The sequence below is a fragment of the Odontesthes bonariensis genome, chromosome 17 (assembly GCF_027942865.1).
Source record: "Odontesthes bonariensis isolate fOdoBon6 chromosome 17, fOdoBon6.hap1, whole genome shotgun sequence".
Classification (NCBI taxonomy): Eukaryota; Metazoa; Chordata; class Actinopteri; order Atheriniformes; family Atherinopsidae; genus Odontesthes; species Odontesthes bonariensis.
Window position 1 is genome coordinate 33,360,931 of NC_134522.1, and position 24,483 is coordinate 33,385,413.

The following is a 24,483-nucleotide window of genomic DNA, read 5'->3' on the forward strand; positions in this document are numbered from 1 at the left end:
AGGCCCGTCACCTGTACACCACCAACAGACACCGCCGCTTTCAAAAAAAAAAGGAAAAAATATGTCGTACCTGCAGGCTTAACGACTGATCTCGGCTGTCGGCGCACAGAGGACGCGTCCCGTCGGGCTCCAGCTGCCAAAATCTCACGCACTCGGGGTCACCATTATATTGTGGAGAAATTAGAGACGAGTACACTGTCGGTTAGCAGTCCATTGGGGAGTTTATTGAACAAACTGTCACAGCAAACATGCATACAGAATGTACAAAATGTCCACCGTCTTCATACTGTGAACCAACTTTATACTGGTTTAATCATAACATGCATGCGTCATCCGGTCTCAATCTCTTTCTGCGACGCCGAGCGTCTGCCCTAAATGTAAACAGCCCATCCTACCTTTTACCCATATTCGTATGAGCCGAGCACAAGATGTAACTAGGCCAGATGTCATGAGGATGTCATGACATCCTTCTCCCACAGTTGTTTAGCTGCAGACGCTCTTTGAAGCACTGTGCTCTACTGGAGGCACAGTAAAACACAGCGGAGTCTCCAACCTCAGGAGGGTGTATCTTCAGAGTGGAACTCAGCAGTGCAGGTCTGGACATGGTGTACTTGGATTTGTTGAAAGGTTCTTCAACATCCCATGAGTCTTTGCCAAGAGAATATTTTAGCAGCTCCAGTCTCCCGCTCCTTTGTCTGTACCAGTACATGTAGTAATACTGATCATCATCTTGTTCACACTGAAAAGTCACAGCGCTGTCACTTTCTCTGCTGACTGCAAAGGGCGGCTGGTGGATCTTTACACAGAGGGAAAAATCTGAAAAAGAAGAAAAAGACGAGTAAATAAACAACAGGTCATCATAACTAATAAGTGTGAAAAGGTTTGTTGAAAGCACTGAAAGGAAATGTTATTACTGGAGAAGATTAGTAGTGCAACACAAAGGATGTTCATCATCACACTGGTTGTGATGAAATCCTCACTGTGCTCTGTCCCACTGAGGAGCTTCAGCTTTAACCTACAGCAGCCTCTGAAATACGCTCAGATCCTCCCCGTACTTCTCTGTTTGAAGCAGGGAAACTTCCCACCGGCTTTCACATGCAGGTCTCTCTTTACAGCAGCTTAAGATTCTTCCACTGCAGCTCCTCAAAGTCATATCTGGACGGACGATTTGAAAAGAGAATTTGGAATAATTGTTGAAATATTTAGAATAGAAATAAAACTTTGTAATTGCATGTGATGCGTGTGGATCATTGCTGCAGATTTTGGTTCATTTTCAAAACGGACCAAACTTCCCTTTTCTCCTGTTGAAGTTGACAGAGACATTATTCTTGTCATTCGTGCTGCTCTCTGCTTTGATTAGTCTGTAACTCTCCATAAACTAGAACATGATATCTACAAATACTGATATATCAGAATTCAATGTTGAATTTATTTGGCACACCTTTACATCATTTACAGTCCATACACCAGCTCTGCCATCAGTTTTCTTTTTTTTTTGTGATTATAATTTTTATTTGCACTGTCAGAAGAATACGTACAAGCAAGATATGGCTTAATAGTGCACACAAGAATAAACAAAAACAAAACAAAGGCAGATCAAATAAAAGGGAAGAAAAAGAAAAAAAACCTAGCAGGGACATCATACCAATAGACTTCAACTGGTTAGAACGTCCTTAATTCTTGAGCAAAGTCCCTTCCATGCATTTTTGTAGATAAACTGGCGTTGTTCAGTCGAGCTGTGGTCTCCTCCAATGATGCAATGTCCAGTAAGGATCTGATCCAGTAACATTTTGCACTAATATCAGGTTTGAACCACAGCTGGAAGATTGACTTTTTGGCAGCTGTGAAGCCAGCAAACACCAGACATTTTTCACGTAGAGAGAGCTCAAGTGTGGAGTCATCATTTAATAAACAAAAACAGGGGTCTAACACAAGAGTAATGTCAAGAAACTTGGATAACATCTTAATAACATATTTCCAAAATATACTTATAATGGGACATTCCCAAAACATATGGAGGAAGGTACCTGTGGCGTTCTGGCAAGTGCATTGTGGAGTTTGAGAGATATTCATTTTGAAACGTATGTATGGTGTTGTATATGCCTTGTGGATCAACTTATAATGAATTAGTTGATGTGCCAGGCACTTAGATGTTAGTGGTAGATTGTCCCATATCTTCTCCCAGTCTGGATCAACACCCATTGCCTTAAGCTCCCTATCCCATATTGACACAACAGAAAGAGGTTTCATGGAGTTCCTTATCAGAAGGTTGCACAGTTTTGCTACCAGGCCTCGTGAAAGGCTACTAGGACAGACAAGATTAGATGGGGGATGTGAACATAATGGGTGCCAAGGCACTCCATACGCCTTCATCAAAGATCTGAGCTGGAGATAAAGGAAATAGGATGAGCCTGGGAGATCATACTGGTGTTGGATGCCATCAGTTTTCTATCTTTATTATTCCTTTACTGGATGGAAGTGTTTTCTGGGTTTCTGTGCAGCAAACATGTAGAAAAGGAGCAACTAAAGCCTTCCCTTCAGCATAGGAGGCTGCATCCTCGATGTCAATAGAGAAGAAATCATTTGGAGAAATTGATTCACATGAGTGGTGATGTATGAACAATGAAGTCCTGCATAAAGATAAGGAAGAAGAATACGACCCCACAGAGACAAGATGCTGGTGGGAGCCGAGAAAGGACACAGCTCATATGGCACAGGGACCTTTGACAGACTGGATGAGGTGGAGGAGGGAGGAGGAGGTGCAGGGTATAAGCATTACAATGACATCTAAAGAACAAGAAGAAAAGGCTGTTTGCTGAAATCAGGCAAACACATTATTGGAAGAAAGCAGTGAGGTGAAAACTGAGGATGGAATGATAATTTATTATTCACTCAGAGATCGGATCCTTCTTTGCTGAACTTAGTAAATTTGATTAAATGGGGTAATAGATGAAAGTATCCCGCCCCGCGTGTGCTTGCACACATCCAGCCAGCATAATGGAATGCAGCGCTCTAACCAGCAGTGCTGTCGTCACTCAGCTGATTCCACGTTGTCGGCTTAACAAGGAGAAGGTTTCCTCCAACAGCCATCACTGAATGGAACTCTGTCTGCCCTTGTTCTGAATAATGTTGATAGCGGCTAAAATAACGAAGGGAGACGTCCGTTCGTTTCAAATGTTTACTGTAATAAAGAACTTAACATATACAGCGAGTGGTTGGTTTGAATTGTCAGCATCCTTAACAACGTAAAAAATGGCCGCTGCCCGACCTTAAGCACTGCGTGTATAACGTAACACGCACCATGTCCCATGGGTAATGAAGTCCATTTCCTAAGTATATCCCAACTTAAATGACCTAAAGTCTCTTTTTAATCTAATCCCATATCTGACACATGAACTGTTATTCTTAACACTTACTTATGACATAACTAACTTATTAAATGTTGCTTTTAACTATTCCTTTTAAATCATCTGCTCTAAATAAATTCTCTTCATAACAAATAAATTCTCAACATCCTCCCCCCCATAAACTACTGTTTATACAATTTCCAAAGGATACAGAAGCTGGATGGGCCTCCGCAGAACAGTCCCTGTGCTAGTGCAAACTGCACACGACCTCACAAGGCCATCACGACCAGGAAACAGCTCTTCGATCTTCCCCAGCTTCCAGCTCTGCCTTGGGGCGTTGTCTTCTCCAATGAGTGCAACATCTCCAACCTTCAGCGAAGAAGGCTGTGGGGTGTTGCAGCGACGGGCCGACTTCAGATCCAGCAGATATTCCTTCTGCCAGCGGTTCCAGAAGTTGGTCACGAGTAGTTGTCTGTAGCGCCACCTCTTGGTCATCTCCTCCTTGTTGGCTGTTGGACGGTTGATCTCAGCTGGAAATGACTTAGGAGGCAAGCAAGTCAGTCTCTGACCCACCAAGAAGTGGGCAGGGGTCAGTGGCTCTGGCTCATCCACATCATTGGGCACATACGTGAGCGGCCTTGAGTTTATTACGGCTTCAGCTTCGGTCAGCATGGTGCACATCTCTTCAAAGTTTAGTTTAGCTCTGCCAAGCACCTTTCTGAGAATGATTTTGACTGATCTAACAAGCCGCTCCCAGAATCCACCCCACCAGGCTGCTCTTTCAGCGATGAACCGCCAGGTGATGCCCTTCCCTGAGAAGAACTCTCGTAGTTGTGGATCTTTAATTCGTTGCCAGAGCTCCTTCAGATCTGGATCTGCTCTCTTGAACGTCTTGGCATTATCTGAATAGATCACCTTACATAATCCTCTTCTGGAGATGAATCGTTTTAGAGCTAGTAAGAAGTGCTCCGTGGACATGTCTGAGACCAACTCTAAGTGGATTGCTCTGGTCACAGCACACGTGAACAGTGCTATGTACGCCTTTGTCATTGAGCTCTGTTTCTTCACATAGAGTGGACGGGCAAAATCCACACCGGTAACTTCGAACGGTGGTGATTCTGTTATTCTGTCCCTTGGCAGCGGTGCAGTAGTCTGTTGCCCAGGCCTTGCTTTGAATTTCCTGCAAAGTACACATCCGGACACCACCTTCCCCACTATCTGCCGTGCCTTAAGAATCCAATACTTCTCTCTAGTCTGCACTAAAGTGTCTTGTACACCTGCATGGCATATTTGCTCATGTTGATTCTGCACCATCATCTCTGTGTATTTGTGTTTGCTGGGCAAAATCCAGGGGTGTTTTTCTATGTAAGAGAGATCAGAATGCTGTAGCCGTCCTCCAACACAAAGCAATGCGTCTTCATCCAGAAAGGGTTTGAGCTCCCGTATCCTGGAGTCAGTGTTGGGGCATTTCCCTACTATCAGCAGATCCATTTCAGAGCAGAAACTTTCTCTCTGAGTCACCTTCGTCCAATATTTTTCTGCTTCATTCAGCTCTTCCGCTGTCAGTTCACCGCTCACCTTGGATCTTGAGAGCGTGTGTTGGTGATGAATCTCTTGATCCAAGCTGTCACTCGGAACACTGTTTTTAGTTTGCTGTACTTCTCTAGACATAAGACAGGACTTAGGAAGTCTGGCTCTTGCTGAACAGCCTGTACTGCAATCTGGTATTTGGATCGGAGTTCAGATCCGACCTCCTCTTCCTGAACGTCTTCCTGAGTACTCTGTGAGTGATCAGCTGTCATTAGAACACAAGGTCCTTTCCACCACAATGTGCTCTGCTTCAGGTCCTGTACAGTTAGGCCTCTGGTGGGAAGGTCGGCTGGGTTAAGTTTCCCCTTGCAGTGAGACCAGGACTGTGGGTCGGTTAGGGTCTGGATTTCTGTGACTCTATTCGGTACGAACTGTTTCCACCTATGAGCAGAGCCGCAGATCCAGTGCAGAACTATCATTGAATCTGTCCACAGTCTGAGTTGCGTCTTGTCCAGCTGCAGCGCTTTCATGAGTGTGTCCCCCAACCTGGCTGCTATCACGGCACCCATCAGCTCCAGGCGTGGCAGCGTCATTCTTTTCAGCGGGGCCACTCTGGACTTTGATGCAACCAGGCTTATGGTCACTTCTCCTTCCCTTGTTTTTCCTTCAATGTAAGCGACTGCACTGTAAGCTCTTTCGCTCGAATCACAGAATACATGCAGCTTTAGCTCTTGGTTGTTCTGCTGTGGCATGTGCGTTTTGTACCATCGTGGGATTGACACCTCATGCAGTTGAGGGAGTTCTGAACACCACTGTTGCCACTTCTTTGTCATGTCGGGTGGCAGCTCCTCGTCCCACTGGAGCCCTCTCTCCCACATCTCTTGGAACATGATCTTGATCCTAATCGTGAAGGGTGTCAAGAATCCCAATGGGTCAAAGATTTGAGCAGAAGACTGCAGAACACTTCGTTTTGTGTTTTCTCTATCCATCAGGATATCCAGCAGCCCTCTGAGGTCGAACACAAAGTCATCAGTGGCCGGTCTCCACACCAAGCCCAGCACCTTGAGAATGGACCCGTGTAGTTCTGGCTGAGCAACGCAATCCATCGAGCTCTCCTGCCATTTCTCTTTGAGCTCAGCAGAGTTCGTCATCCATTTGCATAGCTCCATGCCTGCTTCAGACATTATGTTCTTGGCCGTTTTTGTCACTGTATAGGCCTCTGTCACCTCACTTGAACTTGAAATAAAGTTATTGACATACAGTAAGGAGCTGATGATTTCTACCACCTTTGGGTGTTCTGATTCGTACTGTCTCAGATGCTTCCTAATGGTGGCTGCGAGTAGGAATGGGCTTGACAAAGCTCCAAACACCACCCTCGTCATTCTGAGCATGCGCAGCTTCATGTCCTTGTCCTGTGTTGGTGGACCTGTGAACCATAGGAATCTCACGGCGTCCCGATCTCTTTCTGTGAGTGAAATCTGCAGAAATGCTTTCTTGATGTCTGCCATATAAGCAACTTCATGCAGTCTAAACTTGATCAAGACACTCATCAGATCTGGATTCAGATTGGGGCCGGTTAAGAGACAGTCGTTCAGTGAGGGACTTCCATCTTCGTGAGATGAAGCATCGAATACGACTCGCAGTTTTGTTGTCGCCTTGTCTTCCCTCAGTACAGCATGATGGGGTAAGTAGTATGTCTGAGTGTCTTGCGGTGATGCACGCTCCTTTGGCACATCCTCAGCCATTCCTTGCTTTAGGTAGTCTTCCACGACTTTGTTGTATCTGCTGTACAGGGTGACATCTTTGCTCAGTTTCCTTTTCAAACACTCCAGTCTCTTTTTGGCTATGCGGTAGTTGTCTTTAAGTGGTGGATGATCTTGTCGCCATGGCAACTCCACTTGGTAACGCCCGTCCTTGAGAATGGAGGTTTCTTCAAACCGCTGCAATGCTTCCGCATCCTCTGGGCTCTCAGGCTTCTCACTTGTGATGCCCAGGGACTCAAGCTCCCAGAACGCATGCAGTTGTTTGTCCATCTGTGCATCATTGCTGAGCAGTATGTTCATGCATGTTGACTCTGTCATGCTGGACACTGCCATTGGGCCTTGCACTGCCCATCCAAATGTGCTCTCTAGTGCCACTAGGCTCTTGGTCAGTCTTTCCACTCGGCCTGACACTATCTGCCAGTAATAATCGGAGCCAATTAGCACAGAAATTTAAGGTTTGTAATCTCCATCACAGTCAGCTAACTGGAGACCTCTTCTTTTCATCTCTTTCTGTATGTGTTCACCTGGAACCTTCATCAGTGCTGTGCACACTTGTGGTGTCACAACAGCTTCTATTTCAATTCTCTGCTGCTTATCCCACACATTCTCCAAGCTGAGCTTCACTATGTTGCGACTCACCGTCGTTGGAGTAGAGGAGCCAAATGTGTGAAGAGTAAGCGTTCCTTGGCTGGTAACAGGTAGCTGTAGCTCCTTCACTACATTCTCATGCACGAAACTCCCCTGACTGCCTCCATCTAGCAAGCAGCGGACCATCTTCCTGCTTGTGGGCCCTACGGCCCATGCCTTGGTGGTCTGTAGCAGCACTGTGTTCTCTGCTTTAGGAATTACTGAGGTTACAAGTGTGTCTGTGTTGGCCGACACATCAGGTGGGGGTGCCAGATTTTTCTCACACACGGCTGCATGATGTCTGCTACCACATGTGGCACATGACACACCCTTCGTCTTGCAAAACTTAGCAATGTGTTTGGATCCCAGACACACAAAGCACCTGCCTAGCCTTTTCAGTTTTTCTTTGCGTGCTGGCACATCGTGGTCTGGACATTTCTCGGATTTGTGTTCAGTACTATCACAAAACAAGCAATTGTTGACTTTCTGTTCAGTAATGTGTAGCGCAGCTGCAGATGTCATATTTGGTTTCTTTACTTTCATGTCACTAGCTGAATGTGATTTGCTGCTGAATTTATTAGTGAACTGGCTTTCTCTCTGATTAAATGATTTCATCATTTGTACAGTTCTCTCTCGGGTCTGAACCTCTGTCTGGAGGAATTTAAGCACATTGTCCACTTTCCACTCATCATTGTCACCTCTTTGACAGCTGTATTCAAGAGCCATGTCATCTGGCATCATCTGGAGCAATAGTGGGCATAACATTCCACCATACGTGTCTGATACCACTCCAAATGATTTTAGGCTTCTGGTTTGAATTTCACATTCATCATACAGCTGTCTTAAGGCAGTGACATCAGATGATCTCTTTACAGGAGTGAGATTCTGTAGCTTTGACATGTGTGCATTTACAATGAGATCTTTCCTTCCAAATCTTTTTTGAAGTAATTCGATTGCAGCATCATAATTACTGTCTGTCCGTGTGAGCCCTGCTACTGACTTTGCAGCTGTTCCAGTAAGATAAGTTTTCAGGTAGGCAAACTTCTCTTTCTTGCAGAGTGCACTGCTGTTATGAATAGCAGTCTCATACTGGCTCCAAAATTCCTGCCATAAGCTTACATCTCCGTTGAACTTGTCAATTTGTAATTTTGGCAGTCTCACTGTCTGTCTATTCGCAGTACTAGCATCACTTTGCCAAGTAGGCGGGGGGTTACTCACATTCTCACTGATCACTCGGTGAGCACGCGTCTTTACCTCAACGCGGTCTCTGTAATCTTCTGCGAGTTCAATCTCCGCCTCCACATCTTCCAGTGAAGTGTGTTCCTCCACTATGTTGTCAAGCTCGCGCAAAGTGTCCTCCTTTGCCGACAATACAGCTAACATCTCCCGCACACGGTTGAGATCCCTCTGTTGGTCTTCCTTTCGCAGTTCAACATCAATCTGGTTGATCAGTCGCGTAGTGGAGCTACGAATCATCCGATGTTTCCTTCTCGCCCTTTCTCCTTGCTCCGCTACAAGTGGTCTCTCTTCAGCCGGGTCGTCAGCCATCTCGTTCTACTTCGCGGGTTTTTCGGCACCAAAATGTTCTGAATAATGTTGATGGCGGCTAAAATAACGAAGGGAGACGTCCGTTCGTTTCAAATGTTTACTGTAATAAAGAACTTAACATATACAGCGAGTGGTTGGCTTGAATTGTCAGCATCCTTAACAACATAAAAAATGGCCGCTGCCCGACCTTAAGCACTGCGTGTATAACGTAACACGCACCATGTCCCATGGGTAATGAAGTCCATTTCCTAAGTATATCCCAACTTAAATGACCTAAAGTCTCTTTTTAATCTAATCCCATATCTGACACATGAACTGTTATTCTTAACACTTACTTATGACATAACTAACTTATTAAATGTTGCTTTTAACTATTCCTTTTAAATCATCTGCTCTAAATAAATTCTCTTCATAACAAATAAATTCTCAACAGCCCTTCCCATTCCCTCTGTGACATCATAACAAGCCACTGTCACTATAGACTGAAGGCCATAGCCACTTTATATCTGTCACAAGTCACTTTATTTTATGGCTTGACCATAAAATGCTTTATATTTGCCCTTATTCCTTTTATTCTGGAGTATTTAAATGGGTGTGTGCGTGTGTGTGTGGGTTTGGGGAAGATGGGAAGGTGGGAGTGTAAATGTAGGTGAATGTTTGCAGTTCTTCTGCAGGAGAGACACTGTCATGTTGTTCTGTGTGGAAGATGCAATGACAATATAGCTTTCTGACTGAGATAAATGTGTGAAACAGCACATACTGGGCAGAGCCAGCTCTGTTTGACATGTGTGACTTATGAGGAGGAGCAGCGGCGGGTTAACAAAGACATCACTTTTTCTCCCAGAACGCAATGCACACTTGTGAAAGAGGCAGCAAGATGTCCAGGCCCTGCGGTTGTGAATCAATTCCACACTGTCAGCCCTCCACCACCGTGCTTACAGTTGGTATGAGGTGCTTGTTGCTGCCTGTTCAGAGGCAACTTTGCAAACTTAAGCCACTCTGTCATGTCCAGGCAGAGAGTAAGCTTTCTCCTGCAGCCCTTCCAAACAAGTCGTACTTGTTGAGTCTTTTTCTGATTGTACTGTCATGGACTTTAACATTTACCTTGTTAACTAACGCCTGTAACGTCTGAGATGCAACATGGGATGATTTTGCAATTTCTCTGAGCAGTAGTGTGTTTTAACTGGATTTGGGAACATAACTTTCAAAAGCAAATAAACCACAGCTCCTTCCTGCCGGTGTGCAGTGTGTGGTGGTTTGCTGTTATTTGTACGAGTGTCTGCTCTGTGTGCATCACTGTGACTGGCAGCACAGTAATAGATGCTGCTGTCATTCAGAAACAGCTCACTAATCTGAAGAGAGAAGCTGTTTTTGGCTGCATCGAGCGATGACTGGTAGTGTCCAACTGTTTCCTGGTACTCTTTGATGACAAACTCCATCTGAGCTCCACAGTGGTTCTGTCGGTACCAGGACATGGTGTGGCTACCCATGCTGAACCCTCGTCCCAGGCTGCACTCTAAAATCAGGGCGTCTCCTGGGTGAGATAATTGATCTCCAGACTGAAGCACTTGAACTGCCAGACCTGCAGCACATGAAGGAATCCATTTTTAATGTTGTTCCACAGTAACGTGCACAGCAGAAACTTGAAAATATCGATCATTGAAAGACTTGGTGTTCAAGCACCCACCTGAATGTAAAAGCAGACAGAGACCAAAGACTGTCAGAAGCATGTTGTCTGATGAGCCGTCTTCCGCTGACAGAGAAGCTGAGAACAAACCCTGTTCAACATAACAGGAAGAAGGTGAAAGTCACATGATTACATGATGGCATCAGGGAAAGTAAAGAAGACCTTCATTAACTTATTATAAACGACAATTTGCAGGCAACGCTATCATCTTTCAGTGGAACTAAAACTTTTAAAAAGCAGTTGCCTGTACCATCTGGAATTAATTAAGAGATGCGGACATCTAACATTATTATATATTGCAGGTAACTATATACCTAAGAATGAGATTTGATGCTAATAGCAAAGCAAAAAGCAGGAGCAACCTTGGAAGTGGAAAGAAATTCCAGATTCATCTGAAGTTAAAGGGGAACTCCGGGGCATTTGAAGCGTGTTTCCATTGCTAGAGGTTGTCAAATACTGCTAGTAGGACACAGAGAGATGCGTATCTGCGCTCCCTGTGTGAAGATCGCTCTGTCCGCACAGCATGTCATGCGAGGCTAATACGTGGTGGCTAAGGGGCAAGCGCTAACCCTTCCACGTAAAACAACAACTTGCACACAGCAGAAACGTCACACCACTTTATAACCCATCCGACAATAAAGTCACAACCCTTACCATCAAAACCATATGCATGGTTCTCACATTACTGGCATGGGGACGTTACAAAACAACTTTATAAACAGCATGTAACTCACCGGCTGGTTGTAGGCTCGCGCATGTGAAAGCCCAAAAGAGTCGATGAAGAATAATCCCATATACAAAACAATTATATTCTCTAGAAAAACTGCGTTCAAGTATTTAAAACATTACAACAATATTACTGGGCATGTATTGTTGTAATGTTTTAAATACTTGAACGCAGTTTTTCTAGAGAATATAATTGTTTTGTATATGGGATTATTCTTCATCGACTCTTTTGGGCTTTCACATGCGCGAGCCTACAACCAGCCGGTGAGTGACATGCTGTTTATAAAGTTGTTTTGTAACGTCCCCATGCCAGTAATGTGAGAACCATGCATATGGTTTTGATGGTAAGGGTTGTGACTTTATTGTCGGATGGGTTATAAAGTGGTGTGACGTTTCTGCAGTGTGCAAGTTGTTGTTTTACGTGGAAGGGTTAGCGCTTGCCCCTTAGCCACCACGTATTAGCCTCGCATGACAGGGTGTGCGGACAGAGCGATCTTCACACAGGGAGCGCAGATACGCATCTCTCTGTGTCCTACTAGCAGTATTTGACAACCTCTAGCAATGGAAACACGCTTCAAATGCCCCGGAGTTCCCCTTTAAGGTTCGTTGCAGATAATGAGATTCCCCCATAATAAGTTCCCAGTAAGTGTGTCCCTGAAGCTTCTGTTGGTCAAGGCAAACATCTGAAGCAGCAGTTACGCTGTGTGTCATGTCTGTGGGTTTTTGCCACGTTTTTAGTTTCTGTTTAAGTTCTTAGTTTTACCATGTTTTAGTTTTTCATGTCTTAGTTTTGTTAAGTTTTAGTTTCAGGTCTTGTTTTTAGTTTTAGCCATGATATGCCACCTCAGTCTTTCTACTGCCCTGCCATCAGCTTCACTTCCCTCACCTGTGTTTTCCCCATCAGCTGCACTCACTCACCAATCACCCTCCTCAGTATTTAGTTTCCAGGTTTCTCCGTGCACTTTGCCAGATCCTCACCGTCACTCATGGTCTCAAGTCAAGCCAAGTCATACTAAGCTAAGTCTTTTGTTTTCTCACAGTAACAGTCACAGTCATGTTTTGTTTTTTCTCAGTCTAGTTTTTGTCATCCGGCTCAGCCGCGCTTTGTGTTAACTTTTTTTTTTTTAAATAATAAATCAGTTTGCTTTTACCTCTGAAGTCCGCATCCGTGTCCTTCTACGCCTCGCACCCACCCATTGTGACTGCCAATGTAAAATGTAAGAAATCCTCCCAGTAACATCCAGATGGATCAACTGTTCACCCAGGAAATGACCACCTATAATCATATAAATTCTCTTAGAAAAAAGAAAGACTTTACTTATTTAATTTTAGATCCAGCTTTAATGCAAAGTTATTTTCAGATTTATTTTTTTTGTATTAAATACTTTTTATGAGCACTCCTAATTGGCTGGTCTGAGGAACGTGCTTGATGATGATGATGAGAGCTAGGAATCAGTTGGATATGCTCGGTTAATGCAGAAAATTCAAAACATCTCCGGCTACCTGCTAAATGATCTCATCTGTCCAACTCCATATCCTCTTTGGGACCAATTTATTGTGACAAACCTTGTGTAAACTGACCATTTGTAAGCGACTGCATTCCTTTAATTGTTCATGTCTGAGCAGAACTGCATGAACAACTGTCTTTTCCTGTTCACTTCATACTGTATTTCAATGTATTTTCCTGGACTCCTCATCTGTGAAACTTGGGCCTGAGCTTTCTGTGATTCTGCAGAAGGCTTACTCCACTGAAATACTTTCCCCGTCTACAAATGTTGCAATTTACTAAATTAAGCTAAAAAACTAAGGTAAATTTAGCTAAAAAGTATTGGGATTTGGTGGGAGGTGTTTGCTTAGCTGAGCTAATTGTTGCTGCCCTCTGGGACAAATGATGTAAAGTGAACCAGGGGTTCTTACAACAGGTTTCATTCAGTTTGGATACATTTTTCACCCCCTTGCAAGGCTTACATGGAGACATTTCAAATGTTAGAGCTTAAAAACGACTGAAGAAACAAGATCCATCTTAACATAAGCCTTTAGTCCTGAAAGATGTCGACAAATTGTTTTGTTTGAAGAAGAAACGGGACCAGATATTGGGATCCATTTGTTGAGCATATTTAGGGGTTTTGTAAAGGTGCAGTTTGTAAAAATGTGCATCTTCATCTTTATGCGTATGGGAACAGATGAAATAATCAAGCGTAACATTAAAAGCACTGTCTGTATCAGATACCCCAGCACACCTGTAGATGTTTCTTGTTCATGCCCTGACTGGTCAGAGCTGTTCTGATGGATAAGGGAACCTACTCAGTATCAGGCTGGACTGATTGGTGGGCCTTCTTTGCATCAGCCACTCAAACTTAGAAAAAAGGTTGTTTTTTTTTCAAAATGGTAAACATCTACTCCTCAGAATGAACAAGAAACTTACAGCTAATGTAGATGTCAAATGTTTGCATATTTAAAAAAAAATCGAAAATCGAATATGAGACACATGGTGGAGCAAAAATGTGGAAGAAGTTTCTAGAAACAACATAATCAGGTGTAGAAACATCGTAACATCTGTCAGAATCTTGCTTATCCAGTGTTTGATAACAATATGAGCAGCATGTCTTTTTTAAAACTTTACTTATTCTAGCTTTGTGAAAATTCTTGGTATATGTGTATTGAGGCACTTGCTCGCCTGATGCAACCTCCACTCAAGATGTTGAAAACAGCAGAAAAAGGAGCAGGTTTTAGTGATGGTTTCTCATTAGACCACATCACTCTGTGCTGGCAGCGCAGAAATACACAGCAGTCTGACAGGTTTGCACTGCTAATAATCAGACCTCCTGTTTGGATGTCTTTCCTTGTAATCTTAAAATGAGTTGCAAAGTGCTTCTCATACACTGGGTCAGAGCCAGTATAGCTGTATCCCATTAGATCAATCAGACCACTCTCCTTTTTCTGGTACCAGAGCATTACAGCGAGAGCATTATCATCATGACTGCATTTGAAATCCACGGTTTCCTTGTCGTGGACTATTATCGGATGGGATGGCTGGAATTTCACACTCTCTGCTCGATCTGCAGATAAAACACAGATTAAAAAACAATTCTTTGAAGTCCTTGCTCAGTGGATTAAGTAATTGATGAAGAATTGAACAAAACAATTAGCTAGTTTTGTTTTCTTTTTGTTCATTTCAAGGCATGATAACATTACATGGAAGCAAGATGAGAAGAGATAGGATGATGGTGGGATGCATCCTGCTGGTTTGAGCTGCTGCTCCAGTGCCAGTCTGTAAAAAGACACATCCTTATGTGCAAACACACACACATCACATGTACAAGACAAGCTGAGGGTTTTGGGTGAGGGAGCAGCATTAAACCACATCACTGTGTACTGGCAGCGCAGTAGTAAACAGCTGAGTGGGACAGATCCGCCTTCCGTATAGTCAGAGCTCCTTCCACTGCGTTTCTTCGTGTCAGCTTGTACTGTTTTTCAAACTGACCTTCGTAGGTCTGAGAGCTTTCATAGCCGTACCCGATGAGCGTCATTGAGTTGTTGTCCCAGTTATGCTGATACCAGAGCATCACTATGAGGGAGCTATCGTCATGGCTGCAGTTAATGTGGACCTCACTGCTCTGCCTCACTATGTGAGGAGAAGACTGGTGAAATGTAACAGCACTCACCTGACCTGTGGAGAAATCAGCATCAAACAGTGGCTCAGTGCCAAATCTGCATTAAACAGGAAAGTTCAGAGGAACATTTGAGATCTTACATGAGATCCAGATGAAGAGGAAACCAAATGTTTGCATAGATGAGAGCATTGTCATGTAGTTCTGTTGGGGAAGGGTTGATCGGGGTAAAGACGGAGGGCGCTGTGTTTGTTGGCTGAGATATCAACCCACGCTCATGACGAAGGCTGCATGCCATGTGCTGTGCCTCCACCTATTGGTTGAATATATTTAGTGTGTTATTTCTTGCCATTTTCTTACATCCTGTCTTTAGGAGTTAGTAACAAAGAATAGATAGTAATAGTTTCAGTTCCAGTCTGTTCCACAGTGTGGTTTTCTTTCTTCCTTGGTTTGACTATGAATGACAGTCAGGTGTCAGAACAATGAACAGCCTCTCCACAGTATGTTCTTGTCACCGTCCTGAGGTCTTCCACAGCACTGTGTGGCCTGGCCGCACACAGATAAACAGCTTCATCTGCCTCCTGGATGCTGGATATTGTCAGAGACCACTGCTTCTCATTCAGTTTTGCTGCCTGAAAGCCGGATTTGAATCCTTCTTCAAAGGTTGCAGTGCCAGCTAGTACAATCACCATCAGCTGAAAACCTTTTCCCCTCAGTTGTCTGTACCAGTACAGGTATTCATAATCAGAGTCATTTTGGTAGCAGTGCATTTCTGCCGGACCACCGGGACGGCTGGCGATGTATTGCGGCCACTGGGTGATCCACACAGACCCTGACCCTAACCCTGATACAACGAAAGGAGAAAGAAAAAATCATTAAGAATCAAATCCACTGCCTGAATACTTTGAAGAAATAGTTTTCTTCAGGGTTAAAAAGATGTAAATATGGAGCAACTGAAATTTCTCTATCACAGACCGACTAAGAGTAAAGTGGGATGTGTTTTTTCTTTGTATCAGTTTTACCTGCAGCCTAGAATACAATGAATGCCAAGGTGGTAAAGCTTGGAGCCATCAGGACTTTAGAAGAGGGAACCAAATGAATGGAAAGACAGAGGGCCAACACCTGACATCTGTAGGGAGGAAATGACATCAGCACATTTGCAACGATAAATACATCAAAGAGAACAAAGTGAGCTCATTTTTCATTTGGTGGTCACAGGTGCTGTTCGGTTTCCAGTTTTGAGGTCAATCATTTGTAATAATACTAATTATTTGTGCCACATTTCTCTTTTGGCTTTGCAGCACAGAAAGAAGCCAAAGTCTCAGTTCTTCTGCAGCGAGCAGCTTGATGCAGGGGCACGTGTGTCGCTATGAGCCTCCAGCTTTTTGTAAAGGAGCCAGACGAGCTGAAACACTGTGCTGACTCGCTGCACAGAAATACTTTGCAGTGTCTGACAGGCTGACATTGGAGATAACAAGCTGCGCTTTGGCCTTTGAATGGCCGGTTATGGTAAAGCGGTTATCAAATGTCTTTGGGTTTTCATTATAAAGGTGTCCAATCAGGTCCATGGCCCGCTGGCCTCCTGCTGCTGACTTGTACCAAAGCATGTCGGCATAGTTACTATCTCCATGGTAACATTCAAGACTGGCCTCTTGTCCAGGCTTAATCAGAAGAGCCACAGGTGATTGCTGGATGACAAGTGATGATAGAACAATGTCTGTAAAATAAAAACAGAATCAGAATGTAGACACAAAGCAAAGGTCTGCCGGAGCAATGAGGAGGTACACACATCTCATGATTCTTACCTGCAAGTAAGAACAAAGAAAAAAGCAGCGTGAACATTTCTGACCAGATAGACTAAAATAAACATGGATAGAATTGATATAATCTGTGGCTTCTGAGCGAAAACACACTGAACTGGAGATCTACTTTTCCTCTACATTTGTAATGAGAAGGGAGGAGCTTCCAGCTACTGTATCCATGTCAGTGTGTTATCACTGCTCTCTGCTGTTCAGTGTGTTGATGCTGATTTACACAGAGCAGACACTGGTGTGGCTAATCCGACAGAATGTACAACACCTCTACATATATACCATGTAAACGTACAATTACCACTGTAACTGTGCGTTTCTGAATTTATCTGTGGAATAGAAAGTCTGACCACAAAAGGTCATTTGTAAAATATTCGGCCCTGTTGGGAATCTGTCGGGAGTCTTTATTTTATTTTAATGATCTATAATTTGATATATTAGACAAAGTGATAATAACAATGACACAGCATTATTCTGTAACATCTGAACATTCTGGTTTCATAAAGCACAGCTGACATTAAAATGAATTAAATTAAAATAACATCTCAGTTCCTCTGGCTTTTATAACTGCTTTTATGGAATAAATTATAAACTAAACAAATTCCGGCATCACCTCCTCGCCAAACGCAGATTCAGGATTCATCCCTTAATATTTCTTTCATCCAGTCATCCACACTCCATCACTGCTTCTCTCCAGCCCACAGCAGCCTTGTTTTCTGCTGTTTAGGCGTTTATGATGGTTTACTTTTGGCTTTTAGATTCTCACGGTTCAGACTTAAATATTGACTTTTATTTGTATTTAATTTCTGTTGTTGTGCATTTTCTGTTCTAACAGCATGTTTTTTTAATTACTTTTTTATGATATTGTAACCTTTCTCTAAAGCCCCATACACACACGTCGCTGCTATTTACTCGCTAACTCGCCTACTCGCCACTCGCTTGGGTGCTTTTGCTGACTTGGTGTGTAGAAGTTGGGTGGCCACTGTTTGGAGAACACTGGGGGAACGTCACCTGTCAATAATCTGTATTCTGCATTTTAATTGGCTACTCGCTTTTACTCGCGTCGCTCGAAGTTGAAATATGTTCATCTCGGAATCCGCCCACATCGCATCGCTTGTACTCGCCTCGCGTGAACACATAGACATTCTATTGACTTCACTCGCTGAGCGAGTAAATAGCAGCGACGTGTGTGTATGGGGCTTTAGTCTTCTTGGGTTCTATCTAATCAAATAAGTTCGACTAAGGCCGATTTCAGACCAGAGCGTGGCGTGGCGGCAGCGAAACGACGGCAGTCTTACGCCGGTTATCAGGCGGTGTGTTCAACTTGGCTTTTCACACCGGACAGTCCGCGGCCGTTCTGCTCCAGCCCTGTCTGCATTCCCCATTCATTTCAACGGGACACCGCCGGCCGCTGCCGTCCAAATTCCGCTCGAGTTCTATTTTCCAAAAGCAGCGCGGGACGGAGGCGTCTCCGCGCCGCTACCGCGCCGCTACCGCCCGACTACCGCCGCGTCGGTGTGCAAGGACAGATCTGTTTCCATGTATTTTCACCTCCGCCGGTGAAAATCGCTTCCGTTCCGCCACGCTTTGCCGCCCTGGTCTGAAATAGGCCTAAGGAGACTGGCAGTAGCACTGAAGCATGAGAGCATTGATCTCCACCTCACATAACACACAACACAAAATATGGTATGAATGTTTATATTGCAACGTTCAGTTTTTACACACATTAAATGAAATGCAGTTCTTAAAAAAATAATAATAATTCACAGAATGAAATGAAATTAGCTGAAACAAGTGAGTACTGGTATAGAAAATAATAAAGATAAAATAAAATAAAAATGTCTCTTTCCCCTTAAATGGGTTGAATTGTCCTTTTTATTCCCCGTTTTCCACTGTTTGCTTCAGTTTACTGTCCTTCAGGATCCTCCAAGGAAAACAGTTCTTTAGGTTCCTTTGTCAGTTGGTTTTTTTGGGAAAAAAAAAAAATAGAAACAAGTAAAAAAATACTGAGATCTCAGAAAAGAAAGTGCAAATAAAATGTGTGACTCCTCAGGACTGGGTCCTGTTCTACCACACATCAGTGGAGACTCATGGTTCATCGGGACCAGTCTCCATGCGGCAACAGTGGTGGTGTGGATCACAGTTGAGCGGAGGAATTCGTCCCTCAAACAAAACCAGCCTGCATAACATGCAGCGTAATTATTCATCAGCTTAATTGACTGTCTTTACTTTTTTTCCTAGTGCACATTAACAATACAGCTCATTAAATGAAATATAAACAACTTAGCTACAGGAATATGAAACACTTGAAATGCTGCATCATTTTAGCAATCTGAGCGACAGCTGTGGAACCGTGCTCGGCCTCCTTAACAGGCCGCAGCTGAGCTAACAGCTGGTAAATTGCTACACATTCGTCACGGTAACACACAATAACAACATATCGTCACAGTATCACAAAAAAAAACATTTTTCAGTACCATTAACATTTGACTATTCTGGGTGGCTTTCTTGTGTACTAACCCAGAATGATACTGCTAATTGAGCTAACGAGCTATCGGTGCAGCTAACTCACCAAAATAGTTCCGAAAAGTCTGGGAAAACACTCGTCCGAGTTGCTCCCGGGATCGGTTTCACTTCTAACAGGTAAGTTTCTCTCCACACTCAATCTCTAACGACAGTTTCCACAACATCATCACTTTTGGCCGCCGAACGGGGACACTTTTCCTGCGGTTCCACGAGGCTTCTCCTTTTCTTTTTCCTTTCTCTCACCTTCTCACACACGAGGCCTGCAGGTGATGCGTTCAGGTAAGCTCAGAAATTCCACTACTGGACGAGAAACAACTACAATGCAAGGAAAACTATGATTCATTCGAGGAAACTGGTATTTCTGAGTGTTTTAATTCTAACCAGGGTTACAATATATTGCTCTTTTCTTTTCTGTCCCAATGATGTCTTCCTTGGTCAACCTGTGTGTTTCCCTTTTGCAACCTTCCCATTTAGTTTGTATTTGCTTCAGATTTTGGACCCAGCTGAGTGGGAACAACCAACATCTTTTGTCAGACACTGAGCTGAATTACCTTCTTGAAGGAGTTTTATGATCCTTTACAGTGTTTTCACTAATGACTTCCTGGTTGAAGCATTTTTTCCCATCATTAATCTCTGGAAGCACGGGGGACACGGGCTGCTTCGGGCAGCTGTCGTTGAGGTGGATTGTTCGCTCAGTGCTCTGGGGCCTCTGGGGTGTCCGCAGCGTGGGTGGCAGGGTGGGGTGGGGTTCTTTACCATTGGGGGGGCTGCTCCGGTGTGCTCAGGGGCACTGAGGTAATGTATACTATGTTGGGAATGGAACAACACAGCAACACAATTCGACTAAAAACTGTGGGAACGCTCACAAATCTGCGTGTCATCCTTTCGCAGGGGCCATGCTAATCGTCTCCGTTTCCAATTTATATCGTATGTGCCCTGAACTCTGCCCCCCCCTCCTGCTCCTTGTCGGGAAGGCTCACCCCCTCCTCGCCCCTTTCTGCTCCTCCCTGCTGCTCTTGCAGATGGGCACCTTGGGCATTGGGGTGGGTGCTGGGGGAGGTTGTCTGGGGTGGCCTGGTCCTCTGGGGCAGACTGCCCCTCTACTGGGTGGAGGTGTAGTCCTCGGGCACGCAGGGCTCTTGGTCCTGCACTCGGCTGCTGCCGGGTGGCTGGTGCCTGGCGGGGCCCTCCCCCCCTGGCTCCTTTTCTCCATAGTTGTGAGGGTTCTACCCGGGAACTTCCTCTGCTGTCCTCTGGGCTGGAGCATGACTTTCCTGCGATAGGCTGCCTGGTTTCTCTCTTCCGTGCTCCATTGGGGCTGCTGGTAGCCCGGGTCTGGGGGCTCTTCCTGTCTGCCCCTGATTTTTGGAATGGGGGATGTTTGCGGCCCCCTTTCCCTTCGCCATATATTTGCATGCGCACAAACACACGTACACACATGCGCGCAGACCCACTTATTTACTGGCATGCTTACTCCACAGTTGCCATGTCACTTTGTGGCGTTATTGATATTCAGTGACCATAGTTCACTCTGACAATGCCTCTAACTGAATGACCCTAGAGCCAGAGGTGGATATCAGCCACGCCTGTTAACGCCCGTCTGTGGGCTTCAGCTTTGCTGATGCCGTGCCTCTGAGTACAGCAAAGAAAAACAACTCTGCGAGCACTCTCTTTCAACTGGAGACTAATTTGAATGTTTCGACTTCGATTTTAGATTTGTTTGAGAAATGTAATTTAAGAAGTGCTTCCTTATTTCTTCTCGTATGATTGAGCGACATTTTCTCCTCTTGATCTGTTGAAAATGTCGTCAACGATGACACTTTGAATGACGACACTGTTTTGTATTATTTTATATTTTCAGTTTTCCTTTCTACAAAGAATAAAAACTGAATGAATGTCCTCCCAGAGCATTTGTTACTTATTTTTTTGCCAAGGATTGTGTAACACTATGGGTTGTTTCGCTGTAAATGACCATGAACTATCTCCTGCATCCTTGTGAATACAATAATGTTGAACCATGGAAGGTAACATTATTGTAAGGCACTCTAAAATGTGAAACATAGCATGTTCGAGGGAGGAAAACTGCTTAATTACACCAAGTTTCACATGGAAGCATTTGATCCAGATTTTCCTGATCATTTCCAGAAGTTTATTTTACATCCATACTTGCAACAGTTCATCATGGATGTTTTGCTGTTGTTTTTTAGATTTTGCCACAGAGTCACATGGATTTAGAGGTTTCCTGTTGGTGTCCCATTATCTGCTAATAATGGTGACCCCGAATTCGTGAGATTTTGCGTCTGGATCCCGGCGGAGCGTGTCCTCTGTGCCCCGACAACCGACATCAGCTGTGAGAGCCGGCAGGTTGGATCTTTGTCCTACCATCACGCAGCGGATTTCTGTTGGTGGTGCACAGCTGGACAGGCCTTTTCTGGCTTCCCCAAATCAAAAGAGCACAGTGGAGAGAGGATTCTGCATCGGTAAGCATTTCATTGTTTTCCTCTGCGCAGGGGGGCTGTTGAAATAGTTTTGGAAATTCTGGGCCAAGAGGTGCCGAATGTTTGAATTAAGATAGAAATTGGGTAAACAGCAGTGAAACGTGTTTTGTAAAAGCAGACAGCTGTGAGCAGTTGGTCTGGCTAATGTGTTGTTGTATTTTTGGTGGTAATTTAGAAGGGCTAGTCGCTGCGCTCCGGCAGGTAATGAATCGGATGAATTCAAAACTGGATTAATGGATAAGCTTTAAAGAAGCGAACAGGTTGTTGAGTAACCGTTCATGGTATTTCTTGCGTCTATCAGCCATCCTTCAATGCATTGGGGGGAGGAATACTGACGGGAGTACGGGGTACATTAGACTCATTAAATATATGTGAAAATCATTTTCACTAGTCAAGGAGTAGACGAATACTGATAATTGATTGACTGGCGAACATAAAAGTTTGACGGTTGGATCAATAAGACTTTCTAGAAAACTCTGAAATGAAAAATCCAGTTTTATAAGGGGCACATTTTAAATATATGTTTATATCATTGTATATCTGCTTAGAACTCTTTGGAGTTATCCGAGACCTCAGTATAAAGACATTTTGAGAAGAAAATTCAAATTCGTTCATGAATTGGCCACAGGAGATTATTATAAGAGGTCATAGGGAAGCTGATAAAGTAGCTACACGTCATCATCTGTTGCTTGGTCCTTAGAGACCATATCACAAGGCTTGTAGAGAAAACACATTTTGTATTTCATATATTGCCAACACCAACATCTCCTGAAAAATTAAAAGTCTAAATGAAAGAAGTTGATCATTTAAAACTGTGAAGATTTGAACGGTGACTGACACAAAACTTTGATCGACTGACTTGGTGTGAGTGTGACCGGTCTCTGTCTCTGTCAATGTGTGTGTCACTGCGTGTGAAATCCTGCTGTTTTATGTGAATCTAAAAAAAGAAGAAAAGAAAAAGTAATTTTGGGTGAGAAATCAAGGTTCTAACTCATCTCATCCCTTGACTTTTGAGTATTTTAGTCATTTTGAGTTAACACATAGAGTTAACACAACGTCTTACTTATAATCTTAGGCTAAATAAAAAATTAAGTGAGTGCAGAGACACTCAGATTTGCTTCATTGTTATAGTTGCCGCATTGATAGTTTGTTGAAATAAGGTGTTGTTACAGTGATGAGCTGTGATTTTTAAACGCTGTGTGCTGATTTCTTTAATATTGTGTATATTGGTTGAGTGTATCTTATTATTATTGAATTATTGAGTACTGCTGTAATTTGTGTTAAGGTTTCTAAAGTTCTATTTTCAACAGACTTGTTGAAGGTGTTTGGTTTTCAGGGGGAGAGCGAGGTGCTGCGCGGGCACGCTGCTTGTGTGGAGGCGCACCGCTTGTCCTTGACATTTTTCTGCTGCTTCAAATGTTCGTGTGTGATCACATTGTCTTTCCTTGTTGTTTTCCAGAGTACTTTATGGTTGAACTGTAATAATTATTAGTTTCTTGAGGTAGTGTGCTAATTGCGGAGTTGTTATCAGTCGAGTAAATGTTGGTTTCGCAATTCCTAGGGGAGAGTTTCTGTCCCTAGGCCATTTGATTCATCACGTCATTCGACGTGAATGTTGACATTCCTGATAAAGAAAGTTTTTCGCTTATGCATTGTTTCTGTATCTTTTGGTCTGTATTTTTCCCTGTCCACAATTTTTCCCTGTTAAATTGTATTTCTTTCTCTTTCTTAACAAACGCCATTTTGAGGTGAAGAATAGTGCAAATGTTATTTCTGTATTGTTTGGTTTGTATTTCTCCCTGTCCACGGCTGGACAGATTGTATTTCTTCCTCTTTCTTAACTTGCTACAAAAGTGTGACAAACGCCATTTTGAGTTGGGGTGTGGTTCAATTGTTATGTTTGGGAGGAGTTAACAACAGCCTGGGAAGCGGGCTTAGTGGTGTGTTCATATTTGATTGGTTAGAATTCACGTGGTTCATTGGAGGCGGGCTTAGAGGTGTGTTCATATTTTATTGGTTAGAAGTTACGTGTCCCAGACGTGTTTCATTGGAGGTAGATTAAGAGGTGTGTTCAGATTTCATTGGTCAAAAAACATTTTCATGTCATTGGTCAGAATTGACGTAGCTGTGACGTGCATTGTATCATCTGGATTGGTGGAGAGACATCGTGTATGGATTGGATCGGAAGCATCCGGATGTGAGCAAAAGGGGGGGACAACGCCTTTAGCCTGAGTCACTTCAAACAGAGTAAGCATCAACTGAGCTTTCGATTAGCAGTAAATTAACATTGGGTAGCATTAGTAATACAGCTAGTATTGATTAGCAATAATTAGTATTGATTAGCAATAACTAGCATTGTTTAGCAGTGATTAGCATTGGTTAACAAGAAAGTTAGTATTGATTAGCAATAACTAGCATTGATTAGCATTGGTTAGCAATCACTAGCATTGATTAGCCATAATTAGCATTGAATAGCATAATTAGCATTCGATTAGCATTGGTCAACAAGGAAGCTAGTATTGATTAGCAATAAGTAGCATTGATTAGCAATAGTTAGCATTTGTTAGCATTTGTTAGCATTTCGTTAGCCATAATTAGCATTGATCAGAAACACAACTAGCATTGCTTAGCAATAGCAATAAGGCAAATATTGGTTTAAATCTTAATTAGCAATAGGTTAGCATTTATTAGCAACAGCTAGGAAGCTAACATCAAGTGGCATTGGTTAGCAAACATTAACATTAGCAATAATAGTAACCTAACTCCAAACTAGAAGTTAAAATAGCAACAAGCTAAAGTAGCCTAACAT

General features: G+C 43.4%; 1 protein-coding gene and 1 non-coding gene across 2 annotated transcripts in view; both read right to left on the reverse strand.

The window, feature by feature from the left end:
- Window positions 1–16,446, reverse strand: part of LOC142402526 (M1-specific T cell receptor beta chain-like) — a 46,258-nt gene extending 29,812 nt beyond the window's left edge. The window contains exons 1-3 of the mRNA XM_075488052.1: window positions 16,263–16,446; window positions 15,378–15,683; window positions 5,310–5,318 (exon numbers count right to left, since the gene is read on the reverse strand). Coding sequence (XP_075344167.1) covers window positions 5,310–5,318; window positions 15,378–15,683; window positions 16,263–16,446 — 499 coding nt within the window. The remainder of the gene's footprint in view (window positions 1–5,309; window positions 5,319–15,377; window positions 15,684–16,262) is intronic.
- A 3,576-nt stretch (window positions 16,447–20,022) lies between these two features.
- Window positions 20,023–20,125, reverse strand: LOC142366963 (U6 spliceosomal RNA). The gene has a single exon (XR_012766943.1). It is a non-coding gene; the product is annotated as a U6 spliceosomal RNA (small nuclear RNA).
- Between the last annotated feature and the right edge of the window lie 4,358 nt (window positions 20,126–24,483).